Below are 25,040 nucleotides of genomic sequence, written 5' to 3'. Positions count from 1 at the left end.
GAAAAGTTCCAAGTGATGAAAGGGGGCTCTGGGGGATGTCTGAGACCCCGACACCTCAGCATCCCAGGCTTGTGTTTGTCCTAACAGGACGTGTGTGTGTGTGTGCTTGCTTGGTGGATAATCACAGCTAAAGAAACTGAAGCCTCAGCAGTTCCCAGGAAACAGAAATGCAGATGGAAGGAAAAGGGGAGGAGGGGACAGGGGACTCAAGAATGAGAGGGAAGGGAGAAGGAGAGTCCTAGGGATAGACGCCGCCCCCTCCCACGTGACCGGGAAACATTCCTGCCCTGGGAGGAGGTTCAATGCACTGGAAGAAAGGACAGCAGATTCCAGGCAACCAGAACAAAGGTGCCTGGGAGTGTTCCTGGGCCCAAGCTCTTCTCACAGAGGGAGGGACGGAAAAGACAGCAGACGCCATGGAGTCCTCCTCAGCCCCTGCGCACAGAGGGTGCGTCCCCTGGCAGGGGCTCCTGCTGGCTGGTAAGGAGGGAACAATCCCTGGGGGTGAGCAGGAGGAGGGGAGACAGAGACTGGCTGGGGTCTCCTGGGGAGCACAGCGCTCTGAGAGCGGACAGAGGGCTTCTGTTTGGACCTGAGGGAGAGGACAGGGGAGCAGAGTAGGTTGGGGGAGGGGGCTCAGCAGCAGGACAATCCCATGATCTGGAGGTGGCGAGGGGCAGGAAAACCTTGACTGCTGTGTGTTTTTAAAGTTAATAATTTCTGAACAATAAGTTTTAGAAACTGATGACAATAATCACAATTTATGTCAGGGGGCAAAGAACTTAACCAGGGGTGCTAAATTGTGTCCTCACCACCAAGCTCAGAAATGGGCTGATACATCCCCTGAGGTGCAGGACCCTGCAGCACTCACTCATTCACCCACAGGTACTTACAGCCTGTTGCAGGCGCTGTGGATGCAACAAGACCAGACAAGCCCCTGCCCCCGTGAAGCTCATGTTCTATGAGGAGACAGAGAAGGAAAGATCTAGGTGTGATGTCAGGTCCCCACAATGCCATGCAGGGAACAACCCACGGACAGGTCAGAAAGTGAAGATAGAGGTCTTTAGAGGAGGTGATCAGGGAAGGGGTCTCCCAAAGACACTTCTGAGTGTCAGCAGGGATCTGAGGGCAGACACCTGGGTAAGAGTATTCAAAACAGAGGAAATACAGTGGTGCCTTGACTTACGAGTTTGATTCGTTCCAAGACAGAGCTCATTAAGGAGCTTGTTAACTCAAATTACTCTGTCAACTCAATGCAAAAAATCTGCCGAGAGACAGCGGGACACTCGTAAGTCAAGGCCCCACTGTAACAGGATCAGAGGTGCTGAAGTCATGGTGGCCATGCTGCTGAACTTGACTACAGGAGATACACACACATACTCAGACCAAGGCTGGGAGATGAAGAGACCTGCTCAGGACCCAAAGCCTCATCTCTCCTTCCCAATACAGAGCTCCAAATATTGATCAATTTCTCTCTTCCCTCCTAGCCTCACTCTTAACCTTCTGGAGCCTGCCCACCACTGCCCAGCTCATTATTGAATCAGTGCCGCCCAATGCTGCCGAAGGGAAGGATGTGCTTCTCCGTGTCCACAACCTGCCAGGGTTTCTTGGAGGCTATGTCTGGTTCAAAGGGGAAAGTGCGGACAGCAACCATCAAATTGCATCATATATAATAGATACTCAAGAAATACACCCAGGACTTGCATACAGCAGTCGAGAGACAATATACCCCAATGGGTCCCTGCTGTTCCAGAACGTCACCCTGCAGGATACAGGGTACTACACTCTACTAGCCATAAGGAAAACTTTTCAAGGTGAAATAGTAACCGGACAGCTCCGTGTATACCGTGAGTGATTGCTCTTTGACCTCTGGGTGTTGGGTGGGGTGAACTCTACTTCACACACAGGACTGACATCCCTGGACTCTGCCTCCATCCCCTACTGCATCATCTCCCAGGTTGGGTTTGGGCATTTAGTGCAGGACACACAGTGGAGACAAACTTTCTAAGATCAGAGTTCCCTTCCTGGATTCCAGGCCTGCAGACATTCTCCACAGAGAAGGGCCAATCTGATGGGAGTGACTCAGCAGAGGGAGGCCAGTCTCATCCAGCCCCTGGGCCCCTCCCCATGACCATGACCCTGAGACAGGCTCTACAGCAGAGGTTCTCAATCTTCCTAATGCTGAGACCCTTTAATACAGTTCCTCATGTTGTGGTGAACCCCAATTTCATTGTTACAAATTGAACATAATTAAAGCATAGTGATTAATCACGAAAACAATATGTAATTATATGTGTGTTTTCCAATGGTCTTAGGCGACCCCTGTGAAAGGGTTGTTCGGCCCCCAGGTTGAGAACCACTGCTCTACAGGGATCAGTCAGGTCATGGACTGAGGGGCCCCTAGGATCCTCACACAGAAGTTCAGCTCAGTCAGCCCCTCCCCAGACCTTTGATCCCAGGCTTCTCACTCCAGGGACCTTGGGGAGCCTGTGTCATGCTGGGTTTGGTCTGTGGGCAGGGCTGACCGGGAGCAATTACTTCCCAGGTGCCCAAGTCACAAGGCTCCTGAGCTGGTCACCAGCCAGAGCTCATCCTCAAGAGCCACATCTGGGCAAGGACGGAGCCTGGCCCTTCACCTGAGACTGTGTGTGGAGAGCACAGATGGACAAAGTGGCCAGGTATTTGGCTAACTGCCCTGGGGGACTTAGAAGAGTCCAGGGAAAGGCCAGCATCCCCAGGGAGGAACAGAGGAGAGAAGATGCTCCGGGGGCTCCTTGTCCACCAGGAATCAGCCCAGGATTTAGGTCAGGTGCTGTGAATATTTTAGGGTTAATTCACTGACAACCTGGCAGCCAAATATTTATCCTCCTTCATTGAAAGGAAACTGAGGCACAGGGAAATACAGTCACTAAAGTGGAGTTCCACAGACCATGAGCAGCTGATCAGAGTCATCTGAGGTCTGTCTGCAGCCAGAGCCCTGTCCTCTCCTCCACTCCAGGGGCCTATTAGGTGTCTGTGATTCCCTAGACCAGTGGTCGGCAAACTCATTAGTCAACAGCCAAATATCAACAGTACAACGATTGAAATTTCTTTTGAGAGCCAAATTTTTAAAACTTAAACTATATAGGTAGGTACATTGTTATTAACTTAATTAGGGTACTCCTAAGGCTTAGGAAGAGCCACACTCAAGGGGCCAAAGAGCCGCATGTGGCTCGCCAGCCGCAGTTTGCCGACTACGGCCCTAGACCAACTATTTATTCAGATCCTTCCTTCTTAGGCATCTTCAGCTCAGAGGGAGAGATTCTGGTCTGGGGAAGAAAAGGAAATGGAGAATTAATCTGTTTTTATGCTAAAACAAAATTACCTGCATTAACAATCGGAGTCAGTGCTGGGTACACCCCGCCCTCCCATCAGGTGGCTGATCCACCCCTCCCTGCACTGGTCTTGAAATCACTTATTTGTTTCCTATGTGTTGGTGTCACTCCCACTGGATATACTAGGTGTACCGGTTAATAATGGCGGATTTTGTAATCAAAGAAAACATGATAATTTCTTTTTTTAAATTGTTTTATTGCTTAAAGTATTACAAAGAGTATTACATATGTCTCCTTTTTTTCCCACCCTTGACAATCCCCTAGCCTCCCCTAACCCCCAGTGTCTTATGTCCATTGGTTATGCTTATATGCATGCATACAAGTCCTTTGATTGATCTCTTACCCACCCCTCCTACCCCCTCCCCTCCCCAGCTTTCCCACTGTAGTTTGACAGTCTGTTCGAGGCGGCTCTGCCTCTGTATCTATTTTTGTTCATAAGTTTATAATGGTCTTTCTTTGCACGGCACCCGGGGGTCCGGCCGGATAAAAGCCGGGCCCTCTCTGAGGCTCAAACTCAGGACCTTCAGATTATGAGACTGACGCGCTGCCTACTGCGCTAAGAGGGTGCCGCTTATAATGGTCTTTCTTATCCATAAATGAGTGACATCATGTGGTATTTTTCTTTCATTGACTGGCTTATTTCACTTAGCATAATGCTCTCCAGTTCCATCCATGCTGTTGCAAATGGTAAGAGTTCTTTCTTTTTTACAGCAGCATAGTATTCCATTGTGTAGATGTACCACAGTTTTCTAATCCATTCATCTACTGATGGGCACTTAGGCTGTTTCCAGATCTTAGCTATGGTGAATTGTGCTGCAATGAACATAAGGGTGCATATATCCTTTCTGATTGGTGTTTCTGGTTTCTTGGGATATATTCCTAGAAGTGGATCACTGGGTCAAATGGGAGTTCCATTTTTAGTTTTTTGAGGAAACTCCATACTGTCTTCCATAGTGGCTGCACCAGTCTGCATTCCCACCAGGAGTGCACGAGTGTTCCTTTTTCTCCACATCCTCTCCAGCACTTGTCGTTTGTTGATTTGTTAATGATGACCATTCTGACAGGTGTGAGATGGTACCTCATTGTTGTTTTGATTTGCATTTCTCGGATGATTAGTGACTTTGAGCATGTTTTCATATGTCTCTTGGCTTTCTGAATGTCCTCTTTTGAAAAGTGTCTATTTAGGTCCTTTGCCCATTTTTTGATTGAATTGTTTATCTTCCTTTTGTTAAGTTGTATGAGTTCCCTATAAGTGTTGGAGATTAAACCCTTATCGGTGATAACATTGGCAAATATGTTCTCCCATGCAGTGGGCTTTCTTGTTGTTTTGTTGATGGTTTCTTTTGCTGTACAGAAGCTTTTTATTTTGATGTAGCCCCATTTGTTTATTTTCTCTTTAGTTTCCAATGCCCTAGGAGCTGTATTGGTGAAGAAATTCCTTCGGCATATGTCTGTCTGAGATTTTGTTGCCTTTGGATTCCTCTAGTATTTTTATGGTTTCCTGTCTTACATTTAAGTCCTTTATCCATTTTGAGTTTATTCTTGTGTATGGTGTAAGTTGATGGTCTAGTTTCATTTTCTTGCATGTATCTGTACAATTTTCCCAACACCATTTATTGAAGAGACTATCTTGGCTCCATTGTATGTTCTTGCCTCCTTTGTCAAATATTACTTAAACATATTGGTTCTGGTCGATTTCTGGGCTCTCTATTCTATCCCATTGATCTATATGTCTGTTCTTGTGCCAGTACCAGGCAGTTTTGAGAACAGTGGCTTTGTAATACAGCTTGATATCTGGTATTGAGATCCCACCTACTTTGTTCTTTCTCAGGATCTCGGCAGCTATTCAGGGTCTTTTTTTTTTATTCCAGAGGAATTTTTGGAGAGTTTGTTCTAGATCTGTGAAATATGCCATTTGTATTTTAATGGGAAGTGCTTTTAATTTATAGATTGCTTTGGGTAGTATGGACATTTTAATGATGTTGATTCTACCAATCCAAGAACATGGTATGTTCTTCCATCTGTTTATGTCTTCCTCTAGCTCTTTTTTCAACGTCCTGTAGTTTTCTGAGTAGAGGTCTTTTACCTCTTTAGTTAAGTTTATTCCTAGATATCTTAATTTTTTTGGTGCGATGGTAAATGAGATGGTTTTTTTAGTCTCTCTTTCTGTAAGTTCACTATTGGTGTATAGAAATGCCATAGATTTTTTGGTGTTAATTTTGTATCCTGCTACATTGCCAAATTCATTTAAGTCTAATAGTTTTTTGATGGAGTCTTTAGGGTTTTTTATGTATAATATCATTGTCATCTGCAAATAAGGACAGTTTTACTTCTTCTTTTCCAATTTGGATGCCTTTTATTTCTTCTTCTTGTCTAATTGCAATGGCTAATACTTCCAGTACAATGTTGAACAGGAGTGGTGAGAGTGGGCATCCCTGTCTTGTTCCTGTTCTTAGGGAAAATGGTTTTAGTTTTTGTCCATTGAGTATGATGTTGGCTGTGTGTTTGTCATATATGGCTTTTATTATGTTGAGGTATGATCCTTCTATTCCCACCTTGCTGAGAGTTTTTATCAAAAATGGGTGTTGGATTTTGTCAAATGCTTTTCTGCATCAATTGATATGACTATGTGGTTTTCTTCTTTCAATTTGTTTATGTGATGTATCACGTTTATTGATTTGCGGATATTGTAGCATCCTTGCATCATTTTCAGTCTGTGTGAGTCCCTTATCCTGAGGTGGGTCTCTTGTAGACAGCAAATATATAGGTCATGTTTTTTTATCCATTCAGCCACTCTATGTCTTTTGATTGGAGCATTTAGTCCATTATGTTTAGAGTTATTATTGAAAGGTACTTGTTTGTAGCCATTTCTATTTTTTGTGGCTGTTTTATTTCTGAGCTTTTTATTTCTTCTTTTTACACCAGACCCTTTAGCATTTCTTGCATTGCTGGCTTGGTGGTGACAAACTCCCTTAGCCTTTTTTTGTCTGTGAAGCTTCTTATTTCCCCTTCAGTTTTGAATGATAGCCTTGCTGGATAGAGTATTCTTGGATTCAGTCCTTTGCTTTGCATCACTTTGTAAATTTCTGTCCATTCTTTTCTGGCCTGATGTGTTTCTGTTGAGAAATCATTTGATAATCTAATGGGAGATCCCTTGTATGTAACTTTCAGTCTCTCTCTTGCAGCTTTTAAGATTCTTTTTGTCCTGAACATTTGCCATGGTAATTATGATGTGTCTTGGTGTGGGTCTTTTTGGGTTCACCTTGTTTGGGATTCTCTGTGCTCGTGTGACTTTTTTCTTCCCCACCTCAGGGAAGTTTTCTGATATCATTTCTTCAAATAGGGTTTCTAACCCTTGTTCCTCTTTCTGTTGTTCTGGCACCCCTATTATTTGTATGTTGTTTTGTTTCATGTTGTCCCATAGCTCCCTTAGGCTCTCCTACTGTCTTTTAATTTTTTTCTCCAATTGCAGTTCAGTTTGTGTGTGTTTTGCTTCCCTGTCTTCTATTTTGCTAATTCAGTCCTCCGCTTCTCCTAGTCTACTATTGAAACTTTCAATGGTGTTTTTTATTGCAGCTATATCACTCTTCATTTCTTTTTGGTTCTTACATAAGTTATTGATCTTTTCATCCATTTCTTTTTGGTTCTTACATAAGTTGTTAATTTTTTCATCTGTTTCTTCTTGATTCTTGCATAAGTTGTTGATTTTTTCCTCCATCCGGTTTATGCATTCTAGGACCCTTAATCTGAATTCTTTTTCTGTCATGCTGCATGCCTCTGTTTCACTTAGCTGCTTTTCTGGCGAGTCCTCCTTTTCTTTCCTTTGGGGGTTTCTTTGTCTACCCATGTTTGATCTCACCGACATATCTAGATGTTGAGTCATTCAGGAGCTGCTCCTCGGGTGGCAGTGGCTCCTCAGTTGGCAGCAGCTCCTCTGGTGGGTGCTGTTCATAGCTGTGGTGGCTCCTCTGGCTGGTGGGTGGAGGCTTCACACACAGCTGCTGTTTCTCAGACAGAGGGTGTGCTGATCATGAGGCTGTTGTTCCTTAGATGTGGACGGGCTCCATATGCAGCTGCTACTCCTTGAACTGGGGCAGACTGCTCACGTGGCTGCTGTTCCTTGAATGGGGGCTGGCTGCACGCTGCTGTTGTTCCTCTGATGTGTTGGGCTGCTTGTGGGGCTACTGCTCCTTGGACTTGGACAGGTTGATTGCAAGTCTGCTGCTCCTCGAATGGGGGTGGGCTGCTTGCAAGGCTGCTGTTCTTTGGATGGGAGTGAGCTGCACGCGTGGCTGCTCCTCCTCAGACAGGGATGTGTCATTCACCCGGCTGCTGCTTGTCAGACAGGTGCAGGCTGTTGTGGCTCTGCTCCTCAGACCAGTGCGTGCTGTGCAGGGCTGCCGCTCCTCGGACATGGGCGGTCTGCTTGTGTGGCTACTGATCCTCGGACCAGAACTGTTGCTCCTCGGATGGGGGCGGGCTGCTCACACAGCTGCTGTTCCTTGGATTGGGCAGGCTGCTTGTGCGGCTGCTGCTGCTTGGACGAGGGCAAGATGCTTGTGCAGCTGCTGCTCCTCGGACTAGTGCAGGGTGGGGGCTGTGCGCAACTGCTGCTCCTTGGATGCTGGTGGGCTGTGCAGGGCTGCCGCTCCTTAGACGTAGGTAGACTGCTCATGCGGCTGCTGCTTCTCGGACAGGTCGGACTCTTGCATGGTTGCTTTTCCTTGGACAGGGGCAGGTTGCTCACGGGGCTGATTCTCCCTGGACAAGAGCATGCCACTCACGTGTCTGCTGCTCACGTGGTTGAAAAAACAATGTGAAAAGAAGTAGGAAATAAAGGAACAAACAAAAAATGGAGAACAAAGAAAAAAGCAAAAAAAAAGAGCACCAAACAAACAAACAAAAAAAGGAAAACAAAGAAAAAAGCAAAAAAAAAAAAAAAGAGCTAACAAAATAATAATGAAAAATGAAAAATTGAAATGTCATTCCTTTGGCTGGCTTAAGATCCCAGTTTTTTGGAATGTCTGTGATTTTGTTGTTGTTGTTGTTGTTTGAAAACACGATAATTTCAAGAGAAACATCAAAAGTGCTTTATTCAAAGTAATGTCCATCACTAGCTACACATTTCCCCCATTTTTCAGGTAATTTGTGGATACCATCCCAATAGAACTTCTCTTTTTTGAGGCAAACCATTCAGAGACCCAATTTTCCACTTATTCGTATGTTTTGAAGTGCTGCTCAGAAAGTGTGTGTGCCATCGATCAGAACAAGTGGTAATCTGAAAGAGCAAGGTCTGGTGAATACAGCGGGTGGGTTAATACTTCCCAGGAAAGATCTTTTAATGTGTCTTTAACTGGTTTTGAAGTGTGTGATGGTATGTTATCAGGAAGCTAAATTATTTTGCCGTGTCTTCTGGCCCATTCTTGTCATTTCACCATCAAAGTGTGGATCAAATTGTTGTTTGTTGTTGGTAGCGACCAGTATTAATGGTTTCACCTGGTTTTAGAAGCTCATAATACACCACACCTTCCTGATCCCACCAAATGCAGAACGTTGTCTTCTTTCCGAAGCGATTTGGCCTTGCAGTATATGTTGATGGTTGACCTGGATCAACCCATGATTTTGTGCATTTGGGATTCTCAAAATAAATCCACTTTTCATCGCCAGTCACAATTGGATGCAAAAAAAAGACTTTCTTTCCTGCTGTCGAAGCAACATTTTACTGATGACTTTTCGGTTTTCCATTCGTCTTTTGTTCAGTTGATGTGGCACCTATTTTCTTTCATTTAAAATCTTTCCCATTGCTTGTAAACAATCGGAAATTGTTTGCTGAGCAACGTTTAATCTTTCTGCAAGTTGTTTTTGAGTTTGACATGCATCTTCATCCAATAATGCTTGTAATTGTTGGTCTTCAAACTTTTTCGGTTGACCTGGACGTTCTTTGTCTTTCACATCGAAATCATCACTTTTAAAGCGTTTAAAACAGCATTCACAAGTATCTTGAGATGGAGCATGTTCACCATAAGCTTCCTGAAGTATACGATAACTTTTTCTTCAAAACAAAGTAATGAATTAAAAATTCCTGCAATGCTCTTTTTTTAGCATGAAATTCAACATTTTTTCCCTCCAGAATTATTTTATTAAATCATAAATGTACAACAGCTTCTTAGCTCTACACTCACACTTAAATTTTTTTAAAGGAAAAACGTTATGTCTTATTACACCATGATGCTGGCTAATAGCTTTTCAAAACTTTGAGAAAAATCTTAAAAAAGGTTTCACATGTCACCTGAAACTTACAAATTTAACATTATCAAAGAAGGAATGCTTCTAGACTCTTACAAAGACCACTAGAAATAAACAACAATTAAAAAGCTAAGAAACTGTCTCAAAGGCATTTTTTTTTACAATCCTTCCTCCACAGTAAGGTAATGTTATTAAATAATCCAATCCATTCACAAAATGGCTCTCTGCATCTGCTCTGGTGTCTTCTGCCATATCACTGCATACTTATGCATGACTGAGACAAAAGTTTCCTTAACATTGTTATTTGATAACCTGAAGCTGTTCTGTTACCTCTGGGCTCTCATCCTCTCCTATTTATACAGTGAAACCCATGGCAAATAGGAAGAAGCTCAATATCGGCTTCTCCCTCCATAGCCCCCACTTCCTCCACTTCCTCCAGGACCATAGTTTCCTCCACCATATGGTCCCCCCATGTTCCTGCTACCACCAAAATTTCCACTCTTCATTGGACCATAGTTAGATGGTTGCTGGTTATAATTTCCAAAATCATTGTAATTTCCACTTCCATAATTTCCTCCTCCATAGCTGTCATAACCACCTCCGTAGCCCCCACCCTGGTTGCCATATCCAGGTCCTCCACCACCATATCCTCCTTTTCCTCCTCCATAATCAGGGCTACCTCCAAAATTGCCACCTCCAGGTCCTCCTCCATACCCAGTATAGCCATGCCCAAATCCACGACCACTTCCGTAGCCATCAGATCCTCCTCTAAAGTTACTTCCTGGTCCTGGTCCAAAATTTCCACCACCACCTCGAGAGTCTCCAAAACCAAAGCTGCCTCCTCTTCCACTTCTAGAACTTTGAACTTCCTGCATTTCTTGTCTAGACAAAGCCTTTCTTACTTCTGCATTATGACCATTGATGGTATGGTATTTCTGCAACACAATCTTATCCACAGGATCATGGTCATCAAAAGTAACAAATCCAAAGCCTCTCTTCTTTCCAGACTGCCTATCAGTAATGATCTCAATGGTATCAATTTTTCCATATTCTTCAAAGTAATCTCTAAGATGATGTTCCTCAGTATCTTCTTTAATCCCACCAACAAACAGCTTCTTCACCGTTACATGAGCCCCTGGCTTTCCCGATTCCTCTCTTGCAACAGCACGTTTTGGCTCAACCACTCTTCCATCAATTGAATGAGGTCTTGGAGCCATGGCGGCATCAACCTCAGCCATGGATGAAAAAGTTACAAAACCAAATCCTCTTGATCTTTTGCTTGCAGGATCTCTCATTACCACACAGTCTGTAAGTTTCCCCCACTGCTCATAGTAGTTCCTCAAACTTTCTTCTGTGGTTCCAAAGCTCAAGCCACCAATAAAGAGTTTACGGAACTGTTCCTTTTCTCTCTCCATCGCGGACTCAGTCGCTTCAGCCCGATTTCCCGCAGCCGAGCGGGATGAGAGAGATCTCCGCGGTCGCACGCGAACCGGACTCGTCCTGGCGCTGTAGTGAGAACTGCCCCCGCTGGAGAAACAACAAGGCTAGAGGCACGTCCGCACGCCGAGCCGGCGCCGCTGCTAATGCCACTCCAGCCGCGGTCGCCACTTTTCTAGAACCTTCCCTCCCACCGACGCGTCCCTCCGTCAGGGCGCTGCGTGAACGTCCTAACTGCCGCCAATGGCGGGAACCCTCCACGCCCTCCTTAAGCCGAAGGTGTACTCCGCCCTCCTCCCCGCCCCGGGGAGCGCTGGGCGTCCCGGGCGTAAGCCGGCTCCGTGAATTGCGGGAGGCTCCCGGTGGCACAGTTCCCTCGCTGGAACCGGGTTCCAGCCCCCGCCTGAGCGCAGGGCAGATGAGAAATGGTCGCGCCCTTGGAGACTAAAGCTGTCCAGTGACGCTTGATCCACAGCCCAGAGGCCCCCTCCCTCAGCACAGCCTTGGACAGTGCTCCCTCCTGGCCTGCTGCCCCTGGGGGAAATCTCGAAATTCAACATATATATATATATTTTTAGCAATCACTTTTTAATATCATAAAATATTCAGTAATTTTTCACATTTTTCTGATGGTCACATTTTTAAGTTTTTTCAAAGAAGGTTTTATATATAGCAATTGGCTGATAAGTCTTCAGTCTTAATCTCTAGGCTTCTCCTGCATCTCTTTTCTCCTGACGGTTTTCCACAGGGTGCTGCACCAGTCTGCATTCCCGCCAACAGCTTCTCCATGTCCTCACCAGCACTTGTTTGTTGATTTATTGATGTTAGCCATACTAACATGTGTGAAGTGCTATCTCATTGTGGTTTTTTTCTCTGATGATTAGTGACATGAAGCATCTTTTTGTTATGGGTTGGCTCAACGAGATAGACCACGACTCAGAATTTAAATTTGAAAGCCTTTTATTAAGCTGGCCAGCTGACCACAGCCCGGTACCTTCCCCCTCTGGGAAGCCTCGCGGCATGTGGCAAAGAGCAAGTGTGCATTATGATTTTTATAGCAAAAGTGTTACCTTAGAAGCAAAACAGTGTTACCTTAGAAATTTACAGAAAGTTCATAAACACAAAAAGGGGGGTAAACAGAGTCACACTTGACTAGTCTAAAACAATCTAGCAATTTTTCTTCCATGGTTCCTAACCCTGCAACTCCCCTCCATTCATCAGTCCCTCCTCCCAGCACATACTCAATCCTTCTTCATATCCTAGCAACATAATTCTTCCTCATACATCCCCCTCCCTCAGAGCACATTCAATTTCTCATGTCTTATTTCCTCCCCTTAGCACATTCTGTAACCTTCTGTAACCCTTCCATGCCGCAGTCCCTCACCCTAGCACACTTTTCAGTTGTATTGATTGTATGTCCTCTTTGGAGAAGTATTTATTCAGGTCCTTTGTCCATTGTTCTTTTTTTTAAATTAAATCTTTATTGTTCAGATTATTACATTGGTTCCTCTTTTTTCCCACCATAACTCCCCTCCACCCAGTTCCCACCCCACCGTCCACCCTCACTCCCCACCCACTGTCCTCATCCATAGGTGCACGATTATTGTCCAATCTCTTCCCGCACCCCCCACACCCCTTCCCCCCCCCCAGAATAGTCAGTCCATTCCCCTTCTATGTCCCTGATTCTATTACAATCACCAGTTCATACTGTTCATCAGATTATTTATTCACTTGATTTTTAGATTCACTTGTTGATAGATGTGTATTTGTTGTTCATAATTTGTATCTTTACCTTTTTCTTCTTCTTCCTCTTCTTAAAGGATACCTGTCAGCATTTCATATAATACTGGTTTGGTGGTGATGAACTCCTTTAGCTTTTCCTTATCTGTGAAGCTCTTTATCTGACCTTCAATTCTGAATGATAGCTTTGCTGGATAAAGTAATCTTGGTTGTAAGTTCTTGGCTGTTCATCACTTTGAATATTTCTTGCCACTCCTTTCTGGCCTGCAAAGTTTCTGTTGAGAAATCAGCTGACAGTCATATGGGTACTCCCTTGTAGGTAACTGATGTCTTTCTCTTGCTACTTTTAAGATTCTCTCTTTTCTTTTGCTCTTGGCATTTTAATGATGATGTGTCTTGGTGTGGTCCTCTTTGGATTCCTTTTGTTTGGGGTTCTATGTGCTTCTTGGACTTGTAAGTCCATTTCTTTCACCAGGTAAGGGACGTTTTCTGTCATTATTTCTTCAAATAGGTTTTTAATATCTTACTCTCTCTCTTCTTCTGGCACCCGTATAATTCGGATGTTGGTATGCTTGAAGCTGTCCCAGAGGCTCCTTACACTATCTTCGTATTTTGGGATTCTTTTTTCATTTTGCTTTTCTAGTTGGGTGTTTTTTGCTTCTTCGTATTTCAAATCTTTGACTTGATTCTTGCGATCCTCTGGTCTGCTGTTGGGAGTCTGTATAATATTCTTTATTTCAGTCAGTGTATGTTTAATTTCTAGTTGGTTCTTTATCACAACATCGAGGGTCTCACTAGATTTCTTGAAGATCTCACTACATTTATCAGTGGTCTCACCAGTCTTTTTGAGGGCCTTACTAAATTTATCAGAGGCTTCTAGACAGTTCTGTAAAGACTTTAAAAGTGTGGTTTTGAACTCTATATCCAGCAGTTTGCTTTCCTCCATTTCTGTCATTTGTGTCCTGTTTCTTTGTCTCGGCATTTTTTATGCTTTGCTGTGTCGATAGAGTGCCTTTCTGTGCTAAGTGTCCCAATTACCTGAGGTAGACACTCTTGGTGCACCCCCTTGTGGGCTTTGTGCACAGTCTTGTTATAATTAAGCCTTGATTGTTGTAGTTATCCCTGGGAGGAATTGACCTCCAGGCCAATTGGCTGTGAGAATCAGCTGTGTCTGCAGTGGGAGAACTTCTGTGCTGGAGACACCCCTCTGGGGCAAGACTTGCTTCAATGGGGCTTTGGTGCTCACTGAGTCTGCCCCCTGAGTATGTCTTGTATGGTTCCACAGAGCTGCAAACTGGATGGTCCCACTCTGACCTCTGGGCTTCCTGGCTCCTGGATCTCTAGGGAGGTGCTAATCTAGCCTTTGCCTGAGGCTATCCAGCAAAAGCCTCCCTGCAGGGTTTGGGCGGGGCAAGTCCCACAGGATCCACAGGGCAGGACTAGCAGTTATGGCTGCTCTCAGTCTTGCCCTCAGAGGCTCTACTTCTCAGTGTTCCGGTAATCGCTGCAAGCCCCTTGGAGAGAAAGCTGCCCTCGGGTTCTGATCGATGCCAGACAGTCCCGCTTCTCCCGTATGAGCCTGGGTCCCTAGAGACTCGCCCGGAACTGGAGCTCAGAGCCTGAGACTCCCTCCCGATTGAAAACAACAACGGCACCCTCATCTGCCAGCCCGCTCTGCATGCACTGCCCACCTTAGTATTTTACTTCTGCACTGCACCTCCTCTGAGTCTCGATATGCTTTTCTCTTTCCTTCTAGTTGTAGAATTTCCACTCAGCCAGCCTTCCTGTGGTTCTGGATGATGTCCGCTCCGTCTTTTAGTTGTATTTTTGAAGTGGTTGTTCGAGGCAGCAAACTCTGCTGTTTACCTATGCCGCCATCTTGGTTATCCTCAAAATTCAATATTTTTAAGTGTAACAATATCTATGCTGTTTAACACCTTCAGCAAATTTGACATATGAAGTTTTGAAGCTTGTCAATACAACAAAATAGCATACATATCAAATCGCATATATATCAACATAGGTGTAACTTCATCTATTGAAAAAAAAAATCCGCATTATTAACTGGTACACCTAGTAAAGGAAAGGACTTTTCCTGCTCACTCCTCACTCTACACCTGCAACCAGTCCAGGGACCAACGGGTAACAAACACCCAATTGCTTTTGATGAATTAGGAAGAAATAAATGGTGAACGAATGAGTGAATGATTCCAAATCTCTTCAGAGACTGGAACCTGGCTGCCAAATCCTTGGAATTCTGGTCACATGGGACAGGTTACCTGTCCATCCAGGGGTTGAGATCCCTGTCTCAGGCCCTTTGCTGCTGTCTAGAGAAATAGTCCTTCCTGCCCTGGATGGTTTTTAACTCAGTGGACAGAGCATTGGCTTGTGGTTTTGCTCAGTGGACAGGGCATGTACTTGGTTGCAGGCCCGATCCCTGGCCCCAGTTGGGGCACGTGCAGGAGGCAACCAATCGATCTGTCTGGCATTGATGTTTCTCTCTCTCTGTCTCTCTCCCTCCCTTCTACTTGCTCTAAAAATCAATGGGAAAAATATCCTCTGGTGAGGATTAACAACGCAAAATGAAGGGAGAGAAAGAGAGAGAGAAAATGAGAGAGAGAGAGAGAGAATAGTCTTTCCTGCTATTGGTCTTAGGCTCCTACGTATTAATAATACTTTTCACATATGAAATATTTTAAATTCCTTTCAAGTTTCTCTTATAACCACCAAACACAAATGGTCCACAAGGGCCAGAATGTCAGTAAGTCCATGCTCCCCTCTTGCTGTCCATCACCTCTTCTGCATCTGCATCTGCACAAGTCCTCCCCTGCCCTCAGCAGAGGGAGAATGACTTTAATGACCAAGGGCAAAGCACATGATTCTGCTGCCACAGTCAGCTCCTGTCTGTCCTTTCAATCTTTTCTAGCTCATTCATTGGACTCTGCTCTGTCATTTATTGGCTCACTGGCTCATGTCAGTCATACTCACCTGGGAAGGCCTAACCTAGCTCCTGGCCTCAGGGGCCTGAGTAGTCAACTGACCACCAGCTTGCTCTTGTTTTCCATGTTTTATTTCTGCTCCAATCCCAGTCTCTAGGATGCCCTGGGAAATTGTGCCTCATAGAAACACACTTTAGCTGGGTGATGGAAGTCTGAGCAGCTAGAAGAAATGGCCCCTGTTCAGCCAGGCAGTCAGCTGGTCATTGAAGAACCAGGAGAAGTGCAGGGTGGTCTCTAGCTCCCCATCTTGTGTCTTTCCATGATCAACGATAGTTAATTGACACCTGAGAAAGTCTGTACTTTTCCTCAGATAGTGTTGGAGGCCTTACATTCTCTGAGCACTAAGATCCCCATGTGTTTATCTTGTGATATACCAGCCTGCTTACCACCACCCCCCCCTTTACTCTTATGAGGACTTAAGCGGCTGAGAGTGGAGAAGTCCAACTCTGATGCCTTTGGAGGAAACAAAGGTACCACACAGAGCAGTGATTTTTTTGTTACCTTAACAGCAGAGTTACCCACACCCAACATCACTCCAACAACTTCAACCCCAAGAGTTTTGATTTGTGTTTTCCTAGTGACAGTGATGTTGAGCATCTTTTCCTGGGCTTATTGGCCACTTGTATATCTTCTCTGGAGAAATGTCTATTCAAGGGTTTTGCCCATTTTTCAACCCTGATTATTTGGTTTTGTTTTTGTTGTTGAGTTGTAGGAGATCTTTATATATTCTGGACATTAAACCTTCACCCTATACAGACAGTCCTCATGTTACGTTGGACTCGACGAATGTCTCCCATTTATTTATATATTAAAAAGTTCCCTCATTTTGAAGTATGTACATATATGCTTTATGGTGTTTTTTAAAAAAATATATATTTTATTGATTTTTTACAGAGAGGAAAGGAGAGGGAGAGAGAGTTAGAAACATCGATCAGCTGCCTCTTGCATACCTCCTACTGGGGATGTGCCCGCAACCAAGGTACATGCCCTTGGCCGGAATCGAACCTGGGACCTTTCAGTCCACAGGCTGATGCTCTATCCACTGAGCCAAACCAGCTAGGGCTATGCTTTATGTTTTTTATTATTTATTTAACACAGGTAACAGTCATGAATTGTTATCTTTCTTTAAAAATTTTTTTTTACTGTTTTACTTCATTACTGCTGTGTATGTGCTCCATGTGAGTGACGTAGGTGCTTGTGTAGGTGGGTTCCGACTTATAGCGAAAATCGCGTTATGTCGTGCCATAGGAACAGATCTCCGATGTAACCCGAGGACCCACTGTATATGATTTGCAAAGTATTTTCTCCCATTCTATAGGCCACCTTTCACTCTGTTGATTGTGTCCTTTGATGAACAGTTTTTCATTTTTATAAAGTCCAGTTTATTAGTTTTTTTTTGCATGTGTTCTTAGTGTCATATTTAAGAAATCATTGCCAAATCCAATGTCATCAAGCTTCCCCCTATATTTCCTTCTGGGTTTTATAGTTTTAGGTCCCACCTTTAGAATTAAATCTGTTTTGAATTAATTCTTGTTTACAGTGTAAGATAATTAGGTCCACTTCATTCATTTGCATGTGGATAAAGTTGTTCACTACCATTTGTTGAAAAGACTGTCCTTTTCCCATTGAATGGCCTTGGCTCCTTTATTGAAACCATTTGATCACATAATGGAGGTTTTATTTCTGGGTCTCCATTGTATTATTACATGGACTACATGCCTGTCTTTATGCCAGTGACACACTATTTTGGTTACTTTAGCTCTTTAGTAGGTTTTGAAATCAGGAAATATAAGACTTCCAATTTCATCCTTCTTTTTAAAGATTGTTGCAACCATTTGGGGACCCTTAAAATTCTATATGAATTCTAGGAAGGATTTTTCTATTTCTGCCAAAAAAAAGTCATTAGGATTTTGATGGGGATTACATCAAATATGTAGGTAGCTGGGTGGTCTTCCAATTCATGAACATGGATGTCTTTCCATTTATTTGTTTCTTCTCAAATATGTTTGGTAGTTTTCCATGTATACGGTACTTCTCCCATGTATTGGTTAAGTTTATTCCCAAGTATTCTGTTATTTCTGATGCTATTGTAAATGGAACTGTTTTCTTAATTTCATTTTGGGATTGTTCATTGTTGTTGTAAAGAAATAGAAAATGCTGAGTGTTGATTTTTGTCTCCTGCAACTTCACTGAATTCATTAGTTCTAACAGTTTTTCCCCCTATATGTGGAATATTTAGGGTCTTTTACATCTAAAATTATGTCATCTGTTAAAATACATAATTTTTCTTCTTCCTTTGCAATTTGTATGCCTTTTATTCCATCTTCTTGTCCGATTGCTCCAGCAAAACTTCCAGTACTGTAGTGAGTAGAAATGGTGAAAGCAGTATCTTTGTCTTGTTCATGACCTTAGTAATGTTTTCTGAGTTTCTTCACAGAGAGTTGTGTGGCTGTGAGCTTTCATGTGTGGCCTTTAGCATATCAAATAATTTTCTTCTATTCCTACAGTTTCTGCCTTTTATTAAAACCTCTTCTCTCTAGAGATGTCCTTCATGGCAATATCCAATCACATACCAGGAAGTAAAGTCCTGTTCAGATTGAGAAATAAATCCTTTAGATGGAACCTCTCCAGGTCCAAGGTCATGAAAACTGGGTTGGGCTGTTTTTATTGCCTAATAAATTATTTAACAAGAGGTACATGCCTTTCCACTTTCTGTAAAGTTTCCCTGACCCCAGAAATGGACAGAGGTGGTAAACCTCCCTTTCCCAACATGCATGAAGTTTACATGAGAAGCAGGAGCTGATCTTCTTTGAAATCAAGAAAGTTCTAGAAAAGGGTCAAAATGTTTGTAAAAATAAATTCCACAGGAGAATAAGGTTGCAGGACACATGGGCTGAGGTTGCAGGACACAGCCTGACCCTGCATGCTGACTGGCCCCTGCTTGCCCTGCTCAGAAAAAATTCCACCTGAGAATGAGGTTGTAGGAGACATGAGCTAAAAAGGTGTTCCTGGTGTTGATATAAAGATGTCCATGGGGACAGGTCAGGCATCATCCTGGGGTGATCTGGGGTCAGAGAAGAGGTGCAGCCCCCTCTTACACATTGTCACCTGAACAAAATACTCATCCTGCAGAGGTTGGGACCATCTTCTGGTGACCTTTACAGAGATCACTGTGGCCCTGTGAGTAGCTGAGATCTCTGAGGAAGGAGCCCACTCTCAGTAAGTCACCTCCTCTGTTCTCCACAGAGCCTGTGGGGAAGCCTTCCATCCGAGCCAGCAATGCCACAGTCACAGAGCACAAGAACGCCGTGGTCCTGACCTGCCTCACCAATGACAAGGGGATCTCCATCCGGTGGCTCTTCGAGAACCAGAGTCTCCTGCTCACAGGCAGGATGAAGCTGTCCCAGGGCAACAGTGTCCTCACCATAGACCCCGTCAGGAGGGAGGACGCTGGGGGTTATCAGTGCGAGGTCTTCAACCCGGTCAGTTCCAGCAAAAGTGAGCCCCTCAGGCTGGATGTGTATTATGGGTAACCCTCCTCCCCTCCTCTATGCTATTAAGTTCTGAATAATTTTTTTCTTTTTTAAAAATATTTTTTTATTGATTCCAGAGAGGAAGGGAGAGGGATAGAGAGATAGAAACATCAACGATGAGAGAGAATCACTGATCGGCTGACTCCTGCACACTCCACACTGGGGACTGAGCCCCCAACCTGGGCATGTGTCCTGACTGGGAATTGAACTGTGATCTCCTGGTTCATAGGTTGGTGCTAAACTACCGATAAATTTTTTCTTATCTGAAAATTATGGCCATGATGCACTTTCTAAATAGGTTCCTTGTGAATAGTCAATGACAAAGGTGGAAAGTCCTTAGAAGACTTTCATTGAGTCAATAAATGCTTAAAACTGTGAACTGACATTGTCATTATTGTTGACTCAAGATCACATCTACACCAGAACCCACCTCTGGTTGGTCTCAGTCGCACCATCTCCACAGTGGAGGCAACACCGAGTTCCTCAGAGGATGGGCAGTGGCTGTGAAATGACCAGTGGGAGCATGTGAGTAGCTCACAGGAATCTGAGCTCTGTCCCTCCTGCATGGGGTCATGTGGATGGCGCCTGGACTCTGACACGGACAATGAGAGTAGACAGGAGGTAAGATTGAGATGAAATGCACTCAACACAAAGCAGTTTGTCCACATCATCCTTCTCAGAGGTGGGAGGAGGAATCAGAGAGCCCAGGTCTCACGCTGAGACCCTGGGACAAGGTGAAGCCTGAAGGGAAATAACAGTCTCCAGGCAGGTTCCATCCCCATCTACAGACCCCACCACACACCAGCTTACCTGAGAGGTGCCTCTTAAATAGCAATGTGTGAATCAGGGACACGATTCTTCTGTAGGGACAGGGACCACCTGGGCTGAGACTCAACGATAGAGGAACCCATGCAGGACAAGGTCTCTCTCCACATGAGGTTTCACCATCGCCACAGAAAGATGCAACCCGGCACACCTGCTCATAGTGGACAGCAGCCCAGGCGGACTCATGCTAGAGGTGAACCCCAAAGTCATGGGCCATCTCACACACTCCATGCCTATTCCAGCTCCTTCAGGCTTTGCCCTCCTGGGCAGCAACCCCAATCCTCAGTCTCTAGGGTGTGGCTTTCACCTCACTAAGCAACAGGGGTCCTGGACACCCAGACATCCCTGCAGAGATTGGCCATTTGGGCGCTTGTCCTTGTCTTTCCCCTGAACCTCTCAGGGCCCAGGAGGCTCTCCTTCTAGGCTCTCCCTTTATTCAGGGGCTCAGGGAACTGCACATCCCTGAACCCCACTTGGAAGGAAGCTGCCCCTACCCTCTTCTTGACTCCATGTGGACAGCTGTGCACAGTGAGCAAAGACTGCACAACTTCAGGAGGCACCCTAAGCTAGAATACAACATCCAGTGCCTATGGGACTCACCAGTGGTACTGACCTCTCTACTCCCCAGACCTCAGCTTTTCTCACAACTCAGTCATCCTAGTGAGCTCCATCCCCTCTGTCCACACCTGCCTGCAGGGTATAACTGGCCCTCCTCAGCATTGCCAGTCTGAGCACAGGGTGGGTCCCTGTCCACTGTGGAAAGCTGAGGGGCCTCATCCAGAAAAGAGACAGGGCTGAGGTCCCCTGGAGAGGAGCACCCAATGTTCCCATTCAGGCAGGTGACTGGTGACTGAGCTCTCACTCAAGCCTCCCCAGAGAGGACCAGCAACCCAACCACATCTCTGAGGAGGGGTCTCGGGGAGGCAGCAGGAGGGTGGGAGGTTCTGATGTAGGGAAGTGGTTGTGGAAGGTGTTCAGTAGGATGGAGAAAAGCCTGGGGACAGTGCAGGACCTGGTGTGAGGAATGGACAGGAGCAAAGAGAGGGGTGAGGGAGGTCAGAGAAAGCTGCCCCCTCATCTTGAAGGTGATGGGGACAGTGAGCTCTGAGGGAAGTGGCTACATGAGGTCCATCTTGGGTTCTGACAGGTCTCCCCTCCCAGAGTAGGTCTCCCAGGAGGCTTGCCAAGGTTCCCCGCCTGCCGCCACCCAGCTCTGAGCTCCTGATGCAACAGTGTTGCACTTATAGAAGCTAAACAAGCTCCAGATAGCTGCTTTCAGCCAGCAGCGGGCTCAGAGCTTAGAGTGCCAGTGATGGCAACAGAGTTTCAATTATAGAAGCTAAACAAAGCCCAGATATCTGCTTTCAGCAGCCGAGGCCTCAAGCTGGAGCCGGTCTCAGAGCTAAAGCCAGCTCTCAGCTCCAGTGACAGCCATAGAAAGTAAATAAATCCCAGAATAAAAAAGAAAAAAAAAAAAAGGGAGTGGTGAACCTGTAGAGATAAAATATGGCTAAAAGCCTATGGAGTAAGTGGAAAAGGAAGATGCGTGCTGAAAAGAGAAAAAAGAATGCCCTAAAGGAGCTTAGCAGACTTAAAAGTATTCTTAAAGTAGATACTGATGTTTTAATGAAAGATGTTCATGAGGTAGCAACTGTGGTGGTCCCCAAACATTCTGAAGTGAAAACCCAGTGTGTGGTGAAAGATGACAAAGGTGAGTTAAAAAAAAAAAATTCTGTCAGTTTCCTTTTATGACTTTTTTTCTTTTTTCCTGTCTTCCATTCACTCCCACACTTGCGTCCCTACAAACCTCCTGCCATGCCCACATTATTCTTTGAAGGCTTATGGTGCTGCTAGAGATTCTGTGCTAAACTATTTTATAGCCAGTTCATGTGAATAGGCACGTTTGGGGGGATAGGCAGATTGGGCCTTTGATGTTTATACAATAGCCCAAATGTCTCAGAAATAGACAGTGCTATAGGAGTAGGCAAACCTAGACATCCTAAAAAAAAAAAAAAAAAAAAGAAAGAAAAAAAGGAGAGGCTGGGAGCTTCAGTCACTGCCAGCCTGAAAACAGCTCTCAGCCCCTCATCCAGACTAGCCAGACACCCCAGTGGGGACCCCCACCCTGAAGGGGGTGCGGACAGCCTAAAAACAGCCATCATCCCATCATCCAGGCTGGCCAGGCACTCAAGCAGAACCCCCACCTTGATCCAGGACACCCTTCAGGGCAAACCAGCAGGCCCCCACCCATGCACCAGGCCTCTATCCTATACTACAGGCAGGGTGGGACAGTGCGAGCTGCCATCTGGGCAGTGGGGCATAAGCCCCGCCCCCAGCCGGGACCCTTATGTGTCACCTGAGCCCCCAGCCGGGACCCCTGTGCCGCCTAAGCCCCCCGCACTGCTAAGCCCCGCCCCCAGCCGGGACCCTATGACTATTGGGGAGCAGGAAAGTGCCGCTGGGCCCTGGGTTGCTGTGGTGATCCAGCCATCAGTAAGTAGAAAAGTGTGGCCTGTAGGCAGCCCCCAGCTGCGCCTGATCCGGGAGCAGGAAAGCAAGCCAGGCCTGCGGGCAGCCCCAAGCTGGGCCTGATCCAGGAGCAGGAAAGCCTGGCCTGTGGGCAGCCCCCAGCTGGGCCTGCTCCCTGGTCGCCATGGGGATCCGGGAGCATGAGAGCAAGCCCCACCTGTGGGCAACTCCAAGCTGGGCCTGCTCCCCGGTTGCCATGGGACCTGGAAGCAGGAAAGCCCGGCCTGTGGGCAGCCCCCAGCTGGGTCTGCTCCCTTGTCGCTATGGCGATCCTGGAGCAGGAAAGCCCAGCTTGCAAGCAGCACCTCCATCCTGGCCATAGCTCAAGGGAGAGTACAACATGCAGTGGAGGCCAGGAGCCTGAGAGATCAACACAGAGGGGCTCCTGCTCCAAGCCTCCATGGTGTGGCTGGGGGCAGGCCCCCAGCAGACATACACACACACACACACACACACACACACACACACACACATGGCAACTGCTTTGAGCCTACATGGCACAGCTGGGGGCAGGCCTCAGCAGACACACACACACACACACACACACACACACACACACGGGAAGCCTGCTCCGAGCCTCTGCTGCCAGACTGTGGCCATCAGTAGGACATCAACTGAGGGCTCCCGGACAGTGAGAGGGGCAGGCTGGGCTGAGGGAACCCCCACCCCCCAGTGCACGAATTTCATGCACCGGGCCTCTAGTATCTTATATAATAAAGAGGTAATATTCAAATTGACCATCACTCCAACACACAAAATGGCCACCCCATGTGGTCAAATATGGCTGCCCCAATGTGGACACAAGATGGCCAGCAGGGGAGGGCAGTTGGGGGGACCAGGCCTGCAGGGAAGGGCAGTTGGGGGGGACCAGGCCTGCAGGGGAGGGCAGTTAGGGGTGACCAGGCTGGCAGGGGAGGGCAGTTGGGGGCAATCAGGTCAGCAGGGGAGCAGTTAGGTGTCGATCAGTCTGGTAGGCAGAAACAGTTAGGGGCAATCAGGTGGGCAGGCAGGTGAGTGGTTGGGAGCCAGCAGTCCTGGATTGTGAGAGGAATGTCCAACTGCCCGTTTAGGACCGATCACACTGGAGTCCCAGATTGGAGAGGGTGCAGGTGGGCTGAGGGACAACCCTCCGCTGTGCATGAATTTCATGCACTGGGCCTATCCTATCTAATAATAGAGAAACATGGTAATTAATCATAACTTCGCTACCCTTCCCATTGGCTAATCAGGGCGATATGCAAACTAACTGCCAAACAAGATGGCGGCTGGCAGCCAGGCAGCTGAAGCAAACAGGAGGCTTGCTTGCTCCAGTGATGGAGGAAGCCAAGGTTCCCCACCTGCCACTGCGGGCCTCTGAGCTACAGTCTAAGAAACTATGTTGTAAATATAGAAGCTAAACATTCCCCAGAAACCTGCTTTCAGCCAGCCGGGATCTCAGAGCTGGAGTCGCAACAAAGTTTCAAATACAGAAGGTAAACAAAGCCCAGAAACCTGCTTTCAGCAGCCGAGATCTCAGAGCTGGAGCCAAGCCTCAGAGCTAAAGCTGGCTCTCAGCTCCAGTGACAGCCATAGAAGGTAAATGAATCCCAGAATAAAAAAAAGAAAAAAGGGAGAGGTTGGGAGCTTCAGTCACCCGCCAGCCTGAAAACGGCCCTCAGCCCCTCACCCAGGCTGGCCAGGCACCCCAGTGGGGACCCCCACCCTGATCCAGGACACCCTTCAGGGCAAACCAGCCGGCCCCCACTCATGCACCAGGCCTTTATCCTATATAGTAAAAGGGTAATATGCCTCCCAGCACCGGGATCAGTGGAGCCTCCCAGCACCGGGATCAGCAGAGCAGCGAGGCCTCCCAGCACCGGGATCAACGGAGCCACGAGGCCTCCCAGCCTGGGATCAGCAGAGCCACAAGGCCTCCCGAACCCGGGATCAGCTGAGCAGCAAGGCCTCACTGCCACTGTGTCAAGCGGAGCCACGAGGCCTCCCAGCACTGGGATCAGCGAAGCCGCGAGGCCTCCTGGTCCCTGGAGCAGCATGACAGGGGGTGGCACCCAAACCCCCTGATTGCCCTGTGGCTCTGTGTGTGACAGGGGGCGGGGCCACAACCTCCCTATCACCCTGCTCTGTTCATGACAGCGGAAGGCGCCCCAAAACCCTGATCGGCCCTGCTCTGTGCCTGATAGGGGGAGCTCCCCAACCCCCATGGGCTCTGCTCTGTGTGTGACGGGGTGGTGCTGCAACCTCCCCATCGGCCTTGTCCTGAGTGTGACAGGGGGGAGTGCCCCAACCCCCTGATCAGCCCTGCTCTGTGGGTGACAGGGGGCAGCGCCCCAACCCCCTGATCTGCCCTGCTCTGTGTG

General features: G+C 46.5%; 1 protein-coding gene, 1 non-coding gene and 1 pseudogene across 2 annotated transcripts; 1 reads left to right on the top strand and 2 right to left on the bottom strand.

Moving 5' to 3' along the window:
• Positions 1-294: 294 nt before the first annotated feature.
• On the top strand, positions 295-19,708 carry LOC138996716 (cell adhesion molecule CEACAM21-like). Its single transcript, XM_070397859.1, has 3 exons — positions 295-480; positions 1,488-1,847; positions 19,043-19,708. Exons 1-3 carry the CDS (start codon positions 303-305, stop codon positions 19,327-19,329), a joined length of 825 nt encoding a protein of 274 aa, XP_070253960.1. The 5' UTR covers positions 295-302; the 3' UTR covers positions 19,330-19,708.
• TRNAM-CAU (transfer RNA methionine (anticodon CAU)) lies at positions 3,868-3,940 on the bottom strand. The gene has a single exon. It is a non-coding gene; the product is annotated as a tRNA-Met (tRNA).
• LOC138996715 (heterogeneous nuclear ribonucleoproteins A2/B1 pseudogene) lies at positions 9,574-11,168 on the bottom strand (annotated as a pseudogene).
• Positions 19,709-25,040: the final 5,332 nt, after the last annotated feature.

Source organism: Myotis yumanensis, unplaced genomic scaffold, assembly GCF_028538775.1.
Source record: "Myotis yumanensis isolate MYYU_CA2020_CCGP unplaced genomic scaffold, mMyoYum1.0.hap1 SCAF_18, whole genome shotgun sequence".
Classification (NCBI taxonomy): Eukaryota; Metazoa; Chordata; class Mammalia; order Chiroptera; family Vespertilionidae; genus Myotis; species Myotis yumanensis.
The sequence above is the reverse complement of the archived record's forward strand: the minus strand, read 5'-3'. Positions and strand labels throughout refer to the sequence as shown.